The sequence below is a fragment of the Curcuma longa genome, chromosome 1, assembly GCF_044706935.1.
Source record: "Curcuma longa cultivar G26 ecotype Majalengka, Jawa Barat chromosome 1, ITB_CL_G26_1.1, whole genome shotgun sequence".
Classification (NCBI taxonomy): domain Eukaryota; kingdom Viridiplantae; phylum Streptophyta; class Magnoliopsida; order Zingiberales; family Zingiberaceae; genus Curcuma; species Curcuma longa.
The window spans coordinates 13,879,581-13,892,045 of record NC_133861.1 but is presented as its reverse complement, the minus strand read 5'-3'; the positions used below and the strand labels follow the sequence as shown (position 1 = coordinate 13,892,045).

Genomic DNA, 12,465 nt, shown 5'->3' with positions numbered 1-12,465 from the left:
CTCCGCCTCCGCCTCTTCCGCCGCCTCCCACTCAACACCACCTGTCGACTCTCATCGCTACCTTCCATTCTCACACATTTCCTAAACGCCATCTCCGTCTCATTCGCTCTTGAAAGTTGATGGACTCCTCCATCCTCGGAAGCTCTCAATTTCTAAATATCGGTCGTTTCCGCCATTATATAAAGCTTCGACTTCCCCCATGATCGATCGCAAGCCTGGCAAGGACTCCCTTGCATAATGAATCCGCCATTTTAATTTCCATGTGAGTTGTCTTCCTCCTACATCTCCTCCCACGGCATGTGTTTATGGTCTCATTCTTCAGGAATTTGGTAGCAAGATTTGAGTTTTACGCGGGTTTGTAAGACGACATATTTACTTCTGCATCTTCGCTGTGATTGATTGCATTTTCCTTGTTGGGCAGAAGATTTCGATATTTCTGAGCAGACAATTGGGCGTTAGGGCTTTTATTGGACTTCATATTGTTCCCTAGTTGTTTAATCAAACTGCTTTTTCTTTGTATATAGCAAAAAATTGAAAAGATTAGATATTTAATGTTACTAACAATTGCCAAAAAAAAAAGTCTCATTTTCCTTTTTCGTGAGATTTTCGTGCTTTTTTTTACATTTAACAATGCTCCTTTCTACCAAAGATTTCTAGCCTCAATCTAAACCTAATTCAATAATTTGGATGAACAAGTATTGAGCGACATTGTGCTTTCCCCGAACAAATGAGCAATTGCCAGAAGGGATAATTCCATACTGATATTATCTCTATCTTAAACTCCTTTTTATAAATGTGTATTCTGCGCAGCTCACCTGCACATTTCTTCTACCTCACTGGAAGTCCCCCTTTTTGTTGTTATTGTTGTTTCTGAAACAAATTACTAATCCACTAGTGTTTCTAATTCGGTTGTTTTCTTTTTATTATTACTTTTTCCTGCCTAATCTCTTTATGAAACTACATTTTCCCTCCTATTTGCATGGTAATTGTAGACACATTGCTTTATCAAGTGAATTAGCGATGCATGTGCTGGAAGTTACCTAGTTTTGATGTATATCTATCTTCAAATGTTTCTTACATTCTTTAGTTTTAAACCCTCAAATCCAGACTTTTTATCAGTTTGTGAATGTTGAGCCAGGTTTATAATTTATTGCAACAATTGAAGAAGGTTAGAATAGAATTCAGAAAATGGGAACATGCGAAATGCAATTGTTGGGTGTGCTACTACTAATGTCCTGGGCAATAACCATACAAGCACGTTCATCTTTGTATATGGCATACAAAGATCCCAGTCAACCAGTGAATATTCGAGTGAAAGAACTATATAAGCTCATGACTCTTGAGGAAAAGATAGGCCAAATGACACAAATTGAGAGGACAGTAGCCACACCTCAGGTCTTGCAAGACTATTTCATTGGTAAGTTGCTAACAAATGCATTCTTACATTATTCATTATTTATTTTATTTTTTTTAAAAGGAAAAGATAGGTGAGATTACCCACCCAGCAGTATTCACATTAGAAACATGAACACAAAGAACAGAGCTATTAATTCTCCTATTAAGAGTTTACAATTAGTCCAAGTGCCAATGTTGAATTATGTATAGTCTAACAATTAAGCAGTAATGCCTCAGGCTTTTTTGATTACCCGGATGAAAAATATAAGGGAGAGAACAAAATTACATATGAAAATTTATCATTTATCTCTCTCTCATATCTTCCATCCAACCAAGTAATCGGGCCGTTAAGAGTGAAAAGAACAAAAGCAACACTTATCATTCAGGGAACAGATGGAATTCAGATTTCCAATTGCATTGGCATATTTGGTTTGCTTGGCTGGTGGAACCCATCCTATTCCTGTCCACAACGTTAGGAAGCTTAGCCAACTTGGGGTCAGTTGGTGAGTAGTTGTTTCCCTAGAACCAGTTCGTTCCTCTCAATCGAGACTATTCAAATCCATCCCAGTCAAACAGTATTAGAATTGATTGTATCTCTATGAACAGCAATAAGAAAGTATGCATGCCTGTGGCCAACTTAATTTATAAAATCAACATCTTACATTACAGGTAGCATATTAAGTGGTGGTGGAAGTGCTCCTGCTCCGAATGCCTCTGCACAGGCTTGGATAGATATGGTAACCAATTTCCAGAAGGCTAGTTTGTCAACACGCTTGGGGATTCCCATGATTTATGGGGTTGATGCTGTTCACGGAAACAATAATGCCTATGGCGCAACTATGTTTCCACACAACATTGGTCTTGGGGCCACAAGGTATGCATATTGCGACATCAATTTGAAATTTGGTTTTCCATTTAGATATCTTCATGGTTATATTCCCTTTAAATGTAATACTTAATGTACATTCACTCTAGTTTTCGGACACTTTTTCCTTCATTTGTCATAGATTTTATTTTGTTTACCTTTTACTCCATCGCTTTTAAATATTTTTGCAAGTTGTAATACTTTTTTACGAACATAAACATATAGTTTCTGCAGATTCAACCTCTTATTTTTGTTACCTTATATCTTAATCTGCAGGGATCCTTATCTCGTAAAGAGGATTGGTGCTGCAACGGCACTTGAAATGAGAGCTACAGGCTTTCCTTATGCTTTTGCACCCTGTATTGCAGTAAGTAGATCTAGAACACTTGCTTGCAGATACATTTTTTTCTATTTTGAGAGCAAAGGAAGGCGGAATCCCTATCTTAAGAAAATATAAGACAGATTCCTGTCTTAAAATTTCAATGTAAAACTCATTTTCAAAAACACAAGGACAATTTCTCTTCTCTTGTTATTAGTTGATCCAAATTCAGGTTTGCAGAGATCCAAGGTGGGGACGGTGCTATGAGAGCTATAGTGAGGATCACAGTGTTGTACAGGCAATGACAGACAGTGTCCTTGGTTTACAAGGAGATATCCCTGGAGACTACCCAAGGAACTTTCCTTATGTTGCTGGAAAGTAAGTATTGCAAATCCAATCAGTTATCCAATCAAATAAGAATGTCATATTTGTTGAAGTTCAAGAGAGAGCCCAATCCATCCCAAAATGCAAAGGCAATTAAGTGGGATATATCCTAGCATTTAATCATATTTTAAGAACACTCCTTTTGAATGTGAGACTACGAGAGTTTCCAATCAAACCCAGAATACCACTATAATTAGGTTGAAGATCTCATAGTATTCAAGTCTATTTTGAGAACCCTCTTTTTGAAATGTGAATTGAAGTGTGGAGTTTATCCTCTTCTCTCGCATCCACTCCTTTTTTTTTTTTAACAATGTTGGACTTATTCATTCACAAACAAGTAGTCACAGTCCATATATGAAATAATGAGGTAAATAGGTTAAGGATATTGACATAACATACTCAAAGATGACACAAAATTTAGAGGCTTGAAAGTCTTCATGAATTGAGATTATTGGTATGAGGGGGTGAAAGAAGCTGAAAAGAAACTGTTAAAAGATATGTAAATGAGCCTGAGATTGTAGGACTGGACTTTGATTGTTTGGTTGATTTTGTAAGTTTTCTCGCACTGCATCAACGCCGATTGCTTTCTTAATGCCATCTTATCTTCAGGAACAATGTAGCAGCTTGCGCCAAACATTATGTTGGTGATGGTGGTACGCAAAAAGGAATTAATGAGAATAATACTATTATTGATTATGAAGGTCTTATGGGCATCCATATGCCTCCATTCGTTGATAGCATTGCCAAGGGTGTGGCTAGCGTCATGGTTTCTTATTCAAGTTTTAATGGGAAAAAAATGCATGCCAACCGTCACCTTATCATTGGCTACCTCAAAGAGAAGCTTGGTTTCAAGGTAAAATACAATGAGCATAGTCAGTTTTTATAATATTTTAACTGATTTTACCTGCCTTATTTACTGACTATGATTCTATGATCTATTACTAGGGATTCGTAATCTCAGACTGGCAGGGGATTGATAAGATCACCTATCCTCCTGGTGCAAATTACACTTACTCAGTTCAAGCTTCAATAAATGCTGGTCTGGACATGGTGAGTAGCGACAACACATTTACTATTCTCTTAATAGATTGTTTGCATATAAGTGTTGAAGAATCAAAGTGATTGACATATTCATTTCATAGACTACGAGAATATGTTCCTACATCCCGAACAAATCTAGTTAGTTGTATGATGTATCCTCTTAATTATGAGTCCAAATTTTTATGTTGCACTTGCACTGTGATTGATTTGCAGGTGATGGTTCCATATAATTATTCAGGGTTCTTTAACACCGTGAAGTCCCTTGTTAATGCCAATGTCATTCCCATGAAAAGGATTAGAGATGCAGTAAAAAGGATCTTGCGGGTAAAGTTCATCATGGGCTTGTTCGAGAACCCTCTTCCTGATCGGAGCTTAGCTGATCAGCTTGGATCCCAGGTATCTTGATTCTATCTTTCTGTTCATCAGCTTCATTACAGACATGTTTAACTAAGTGCGCACAGGAGCACAGAGACTTAGCTAGAGAAGCCGTGAGGAAATCACTCGTGCTGCTGAAAAATGGAAAGCCTGGTTCCCCACCTCTACTGCCCTTACAAAAGAACGCCCCCAAAATCCTCGTTGCCGGAACTCATGCTGATAACCTGGGTTTCCAGTGCGGTGGTTGGACAATTAGTTGGCAAGGGAGCAGTGGACAAACCACTGTTGGTACGTGTATGATTCCCATATCTATATGTTTTCGCTTTGTTTTTGCTTTAGAACTTTTGAGGCTCGTGCCCTCATTCTCTCAGGACTGAGAACGTGCTGTTTTTATAATCTATATTAATAGCTCGTGACCTACGTACGATCTGATACGGTCGTTTCGAGTATCGACCCTGTGTCCGATCGAGCATCGAGCATGGGAGATTATAGCAGCAGAGCAGTGATCGATTAAAACATAACTGAAAGCTTATTTTTTTCATGCACAGGTACCACGATCCTTCAAGGCATTAAATCCACAGTTGATCCCTCGACACAGGTGGTCTTCTCGGAGAACCCTGACGTCAACTTTGTGCAGAGCCAAGGATTCTCTTACGCCATTGTTGTGGTCGGGGAGGTACCCTACGCCGAGACGTCCGGGGACAACCTCAACCTCACCATTCCCGCACCTGGACCGAACATAATCCAAACGGTTTGCGGCGCCGTCAAGTGTGTTGTGGTCCTCATCTCTGGCCGGCCCCTCGTCATCGAGTCGTACCTTCCGGCGATGGACGCGCTTGTGGCCGCTTGGCTCCCAGGCTCCGAAGGCCAAGGGGTGGCCGATGTCCTCTTCGGAAACTTTGGCTTTACTGGGAAGCTTCCACGCACCTGGTTCAAGACGGTCGCCCAGCTGCCGATGAACGTCGGCGACCCGAATTACGACCCCTTGTTCCCGTTTGGTTTTGGGCTCACAACTTAACTGTTGCAAAACTGAAATAAAATGGATGAGAATTGGTTGGATGGGTTAATTAATATATAGTCTGATATTGAAAGATTCATAACAATAAAGATGTTTATATTGAATCGCAATTTATAGATCATGTGAATATATACGTATTAATGATCAGTAAGAGGTAGCTAGGAGGATTAATGATTGTTTGAATTTCATGTTCTCCATGTTGATCTTCTACTACTTTCTCATAGAGTTCATGATTGTTTTCTTGACTGTCTGTAGGCATGCTTCTAATCTTCTTCCTTCTCTTTGTACCCACAGCTCAAATTAATGGAAGAGACAGAGATTTGTTTTGTTTCTATTTTATGGTATCATTTCCTAATCAGTTAATTTGTGTGGCATATATCCACCCAAAGTTCTTGTAAATTTCATAAAACTGCATAGATGCAATAACTAGCAGAATGCATAGTAGTTATTCCACATGAGCTCTCAATCAAGAGAATTGCTTCATTTGCCTTGCTTGAAACTCATGAGCTCGCTATAGATTGAGGTCCAGCTCCTGCATGCTATGCTGCTCGGCTTCTTCTTCACCATCAGCATTTCTACAGCTTCTTTTCACTGCAAAGAGCTCATTGCTCCACTCCCTCCGCATTCTTTTCATGCTCTTGGAATTGAGTTCATCAGATTCCCCACTCAAATTCGACACACTAGTCAGGCAACTCTCGTTGGAGCTCTCGCCGTGAAGGTACCGCAGGTTCCCTGTTTCCACAGCTGAGACCAGCTCCGCGAGCTCTGTTTTCGCAGCTTCGAGTGCAGTGGTGTTGTTGGCACTGTATCCTGCAAGCGTTTCCTGTGCCTTCTTCAGTACTGATTGCAAGTACTTTCCCTGAGCTTCGATTCGGAGCTGCAAGTGCTTCTGCACCTGATGGAAACAGAACATCTCCATCAACTACTCAATTTCTACTACTTTAATAGGATTCAAGCTCACCTCGATCTGTTGTTGGAGCTTGTTCCGCATCTCCATCTGCATTCTTAGCATAGTTCTGCAACACAAACAACGCTATTCTTGTTAAAGAAAAAAAAAGGGGGGGCGAGCATAAATGAGCATCACAAGGTTTTCCTACTCGCACTCCGGTTGAGCTCCATTCTCCTGATCATGGCTTCTTAACTCATCTGTTAAATCGATCATTTAAATGCATGCAGATGCTTAACTGACCAAAGGGACATTCTGCAACAAGATATTACTAACCTAGTTGTCGCCTGTTTTGATGTAGCATCTTTGAATCTAGATCTTTTGCTAACCTATACTTCTGAATTAAGAGATTCTTTCCATCAGGTAGTGATGACGCTTAAATTCAGCTGCTGAGAAAGTAAAAAAAGAAAGAAAAAGATGAATTGGGCTACAAATTAAATCACCTGCAGATGGCTCTTCAGGTGGTGCAGTGTGAGCCCAGGAACTTCCATTTTGCGCATCACAGATTTCGGCGTTGCTTCTGTGTGCTCCAAGAATCAAACACTAGAATCCGAGGAAATTTCTACTACAAAAGGAGAGTTGAATCGATTAGCTTACTGTCAGCTCCTCCAAGCTGAGAGACCGCCACGACAAACATTTCATGAAGCTGTCGAGTCCACTTCAGTCTATGTTTCGCAACAATTCCTTCGCTACTTGCTCGTTCAGGAACTTCCTCTGAATCCATCGGGAACAGCAGGACAAGATGCTGCTTGTTTGAACAGGAATAAACTGCATTCGATCGAGGAGCATCTAATTATGGTACAAGTAGTACTGGCCTACTCAACACACACATTTCTGGCTGGTGGATGGAGGAATATATGCTCGAGGAGGATGATGAGCTGTGGCTCATCATCTTTCTAAAAACCTCTTTGACTATAAAGACAGGGAATCCAAATGCAATAAGCACGGGGAAATTTAAAAAACAAAAAACAAAAACAGTTCAAATTAGAGTCTCAAAAGAATAGAAAAAACAAAGAAAAGAAAAAGGATGTGTTTTTTTTTCTGTGTTGATGTTATTCCACATCTATTTCCACTTTGCTGGATTCTCTCCATTGAAGAGAGCCCCACCTCGGAGACTAATCGATGAGCTACTTTTATCAAGGAGGAAAGTAATACACTCAACTTTATTGTGCCACATTAATTGTATTACAGGTGGTGCAATTGAGCCGAAGTAGAAGGAATTAGGCCAACTGGTTTTGGAATGAAGGGAAACCAAATCTCTCGTTAGATGTGGAAATTTGTGCTTGGACTCATCTGCTGATGGAGGAATCAAGGTACGTTTCAGAGTTGACAACAATCTGCTACTGGATGTGTTAGAGAGTTGTGAATGCTAGAAGAAGATAACTTTCTTGAATTCACTTTAAATTGAAATCATTTCTCTCTAGAAAAAAAAACATGCATGGAGTTAAAGAGTACCCTATCATTGAATATTCCCTTTATAATGGAACCAAAATGTAGTAGTACTTTTTTCCTATAGCTAGCTAGTTATTGTACTTCTTGCAGTAGCTTAATTCTCTGTGGCTTGAAAATATTGGACCAGAAGCAAAGTAGATTCTCCAGCATAAAGTCTCAGGGATTTCACCAAAGTTGATCAGTTTGACAGAAGTCACTTTTCTTTTCTCTTTTCTTTTCTTTTCTTTTCTTGTTTTTCTTTAACCGGTTGAGTTGGATGATTTGTTTTCACTTGGACTTGGAGTTTTGGATAGATGTGAGTGTCGATGAACAAAGTGGATCCTAAAATTTTCGAAGAAAACAAGAGAGGCAAGGCATTAATTATTAGATAAGACATTATTAATTAGATACAAGCCAACTATTACTGTTAATTGAATTTGCAATTCCACATATTAGCAAGTAATTAATTAGATCACGTGTATCTAATTAAGTAAACCATTTATTATGCTCACTAACTCTCAATCATTTGAGAATAAATTAAATGATTAGGATTAAATCTACCTTGCATGACTTAGGTTTGATTCTTTATATTTTAAAATCTCAATTAGGATGAGAGATCTTATCAACTCATCACCAACCTGAAAACCATCGTAGATTTTTTTTTTTTTTTAATTAGAACTTTATAGGCATGAAGGTCCACCAAGGAAGGCTAGTCCTTATGTTACTGTGAAAATTGTCTTTGATCATGAAACATGTTTTCAATAATTTATCAAATCTATAGTCTCATATTGATGTGGGCATATGCCACTTGTTTTGTTCTCATATGTCAAATTTATTCCATTAAAATATAGATAAATTAATAATTCATTGAATTCTTACATGTATATATATACAATCCAATAGTGTATAAATGACTAACTATGATTCTTTTAATTCATGACTTAGTTAGTTAACAATTCGATCACACCCAAAAGTACTCTGTGCCTTGTAGCAAGCAACTACGCATTACATAATTAATTTGCATACAACAAAAAACATTAATTGCATGGCCAAAAGGCAATTATTTACTGAAAAGCCAAGAAAAAGACACTCCATGGCCAATTAATAATTCAAACAAATTTGGGTTTAAGTCACTAAACCACCAAAGACTTGTGAGGCTACGACTCTGAAGAATTAATTAAACAGGTGCCAACTTGTGATTGATTAATGGAGAAGCTTATAGAGATCTACAAATGTAATCATCAAAGACTTAAATTATTGAGCTCTGCCTCTGCCTCTGCCTCTGCATCTGCCTCTGCAAAACACCAACTAAAATAATTGCATCAAATCATGCATATATGATGCAATTCTGAGGGCCCCTTAATCCCTGCCACTCCAAATTAACGACAAAATCTATATGAAACTCTCGTGACCCGACAAGTTGATGAATCATGCGCCCTAAAAATCCAAGTTTAATTTTAATCAGATGATCCAAAGGCAAATTACGAGCTAATTAATCCACTGATAACATTCTTCACCAATCCAACAGCGTCCGATTAAATGAAGCAATTGCATGCAGGCCGCTTAATTACTACAAGACAGTAGTTAATTAACTAAAACAAGCTTTATTAACAATTCCAAACGGTGTGATCGAGAAGCGCCAGAATGTGACCGCCGCCTCCGGCAGCCGAGGCAGAAGCGGCGGCCAGCTGCTGATCGCCTCCTCCGTTTAACCCCGACGCCGCAGCTGTGGTGGAGAGGAACAGAGGCGCCGGACATGCAGCGAAGTAGTCGTCGTCGTCCAAGTGATCGTCGAAAGTCCCCGCCGGGGCGGTGGAGAAGCAGGTCACGTCGATCGCGTCGAATGCGTTGTTGCTGGTGTTAGCGTGGATCACTGGTACTGGAGACGGAGGAGACGGAGGAGACGACACGTCGGCCGCTTTGATCGTGACCGGTGGCTTCTTGATGCTCGTCGGAATCTTGTGGAACACCCTGCACACCACCCACTCGTTCTACAATATTTGCAGCAAAATTAATGCGCCGAAAGTGATTTTGTAATCATTAACTTGAGCGAATGATCGATGGAGAAAGATTAACGATAGAATTACTTTGTCGAGATGATGATGGCGGTGGAGGGAGAACTTGCCTTCCAACCTGTACTCGTGCATGACCCAGTTGCTCTTCTCGCCCTTTGGAGCTCTGCCACGGTAGAAAACCAGAGTCTTCTTCATGCCGACGAGGCTTCGACCACGGTAGATGGCGTTGTCTTTTCCAGTGGCCTTCCAGTAGCCGGCTCGGGTGGCCCTGTTGGTCCTCAGACCGGTGGGGTACTTCCTATCCCTGACGCAGAAAAAGTACCACTCCCTCTCCCCCATCTTGGTTCTCACTGCATGTTGCACAAGCAAATCGTCGAACTGCATGAGCACAGCAGAGAAATAGATACAAAAACGGAGGATTCAGGACGAGACGAGGGCGTACGCGGCAAATCCCATGGCTCGCACTTGTTGAGGTCGACTTCGCCGATGACGAGGGAGTGGAAGGCGGCGTCGGCGACTTTGTGGTCGAGGTAATGGGTGATGAGCTCTTCGTCGGTGGGTTGGAAGCGGAAGCCAGGCGGGAGGTGATCCATGCTAGCTCGATCGCTAGCTAGCTAGCTCTTAATTGGCGTGCTGTGTTGGATCTCTGAACTAATGATACACGATCATGATATGATATGGATCGATGGAGCACGAAAGACGATGGCGTCGATTATAAAGACGTGTAGTTTGGTACGATCTGCAGCAAAGCAGCCAGCGATGGATTTGGACCCACTAACAACTTGTGTGTTGACGTGTGGACGCCTGCAATATCAATATTTCAATATTTATAAATATGAGCGAGCAGTAACAATTAAGTTAATTAATTACGTGGTAACATGTAATCATTATATATATTATAGAAACGTTCGCAGGCTAGCTGCTTGCAAAATCCATATGGACATGCATGCCATAAGTCAGCTACGATTGAAGATCAACTAGTACTGCTCATATCTATCTTTTTTAATTGTATTGTTAGAATTCACCATCTTCAATCAGAGTTTTTAATTTTGGAATGAGAATTTTGCGGCTGAAAGTTGAGATGATCATCCATCTTTTCGAGTTAGGTGTGATTATATTCAGTATTCTTCCAAAGCGTATCACAGTGCTGATCTTACTGACTGTGATAAGGTTGGCATTGCTCATTGAGAATGAATATGTTTGACAAGGAGAATAGTCTTGCTTTTGTTTTGAATTGCACTCTTTGCTTCTTATGTTAATATCTGTTATTGTAGCAACTCTCAGCAAATTTAGCAATCATTGTAATAGCTCTGCAGTAGTCTATATAATAAAAAAAATATGATAATGATATATAAACTTTATTTATGTAAGTACTGGCCTCTAAATTAAACTCATCGATCGATCTCACACCATGATCTGAATTCCAGAATTGTCCGTGCTCCGGCAATTTATATATATGTGCTTAATTAATGCTTGGTCTGGAGATTAATATTAATTACTAAGTGGTTTACGTGCATATATGATATTCTCATGATTGACGCTGTGGGACAAATCTTTAAAACTCATCCACATACACACCTGTCAACCGACAGGGCGTCAGAAACATTCCCATCGGGGCATGTCAGCTCAGGACGGCACAGACCTCCAACTTACTCAGCAAGAATCGATTTGCTTCTGCTTCCTGTTTCGATCGTGATCATCCATATCCATGGATCGATATCGATATATCGAGTTAGCAGTTTTATTTTATTGGGTCGTACTTCCAATGCATGGGTTTATGTAATCTCTTTACAAGATCATATACGTCCTATCGACTGTTTCATGGTGATCTCAGCTCTATTACTGTTCCATTTACCACCACGCCCAATTAACGATGTTGCTACTGTTCTCCTACAGTACTCCTGCTGGAAGTATCACAAGAACGAATTGAACAAACAAAGAAATTAAGGTCCTTTGCTAGTAGCTGCAGTATCCATCCAGGAGATGGAGATTAAGTTAGTGGAATCCTATGGCTATACGGGGGCTTTTGTCCGAGAATTGAAAAACTCAGCAATTGGAGCAGACAAATTATATTGCCTCTTTCTCCCGCTCGCCCTTTTTAATTTCTTGTATTCGCCTGTTGATATGGTATGCTTAAGAGCCATACATTGCTTTAAAATTGTTTTAAGTTTTTAAAATATTTCTCTGATTTTTTTATGTTTTAAAAAGTTTTATTTATTTTTACTTCAATTTAAAAATAAAATTTATCAGCAAACTTAATTACAAATAGGATGGTAAATAAGTTAAGCTGAATTAAATTTTATGATATTTACATTTATTTCTTTGATAAGATAACTGAAGTTAAGTCGAATTTAAAATGAATCAAAATTTTAAAATGATTGTTTAATTTGATTGATTTCCTTTTTATGAACATGAGTTTTGTTCAAGCTTAATTTATTTAGAAGTTATCAAATTCTTAATTCAAACTATTTTATTGTTTAAAACTTTTTACATTTTAAATGTGTTTGATTGGTTATTAAGTTTGATAATATAAATTTATTATTTTTTTATTTAACAAATTGATAAGTAGTATTTTATTGATTAACATGGTTTATAAATATTATTCATGAATACTGTTCACAAATATTATTTATGAATATTGTTTATAAATATTAACAAGTTAGACACATATGTGTT

General features: G+C 39.0%; 3 protein-coding genes across 3 annotated transcripts; 1 reads left to right on the top strand and 2 right to left on the bottom strand.

The window, feature by feature from the left end:
• The first annotated feature begins 1,188 nt into the window (after window positions 1-1,188).
• LOC141814062 (uncharacterized) lies at window positions 1,189-5,717 on the top strand. Its single transcript, XM_074702085.1, has 9 exons — window positions 1,189-1,417; window positions 2,065-2,269; window positions 2,537-2,627; window positions 2,812-2,957; window positions 3,573-3,816; window positions 3,909-4,013; window positions 4,218-4,400; window positions 4,466-4,667; window positions 4,928-5,717. The coding sequence occupies exons 1-9, from the start codon at window positions 1,189-1,191 to the stop codon at window positions 5,395-5,397; spliced, it is 1,875 nt and encodes a 624-aa protein (XP_074558186.1). The 3' UTR covers window positions 5,398-5,717.
• A 58-nt stretch (window positions 5,718-5,775) lies between these two features.
• LOC141831130 (myb-related protein 1-like) lies at window positions 5,776-7,241 on the bottom strand. The gene is made up of 6 exons (XM_074718559.1): window positions 6,941-7,241; window positions 6,787-6,863; window positions 6,620-6,680; window positions 6,495-6,543; window positions 6,359-6,413; window positions 5,776-6,292 (listed from the first exon to the last, which is right to left on the bottom strand). The coding sequence occupies exons 1-6, from the start codon at window positions 7,065-7,067 to the stop codon at window positions 5,909-5,911; spliced, it is 753 nt and encodes a 250-aa protein (XP_074574660.1). The 5' UTR covers window positions 7,068-7,241; the 3' UTR covers window positions 5,776-5,908.
• Window positions 7,242-9,264: 2,023 nt separating this feature from the next.
• On the bottom strand, window positions 9,265-10,449 carry LOC141845566 (NAC domain-containing protein 100-like). Its single transcript, XM_074733629.1, has 3 exons — window positions 10,232-10,449; window positions 9,862-10,139; window positions 9,265-9,765 (listed from the first exon to the last, which is right to left on the bottom strand). The coding sequence occupies exons 1-3, from the start codon at window positions 10,380-10,382 to the stop codon at window positions 9,382-9,384; spliced, it is 813 nt and encodes a 270-aa protein (XP_074589730.1). The 5' UTR covers window positions 10,383-10,449; the 3' UTR covers window positions 9,265-9,381.
• Between the last annotated feature and the right edge of the window lie 2,016 nt (window positions 10,450-12,465).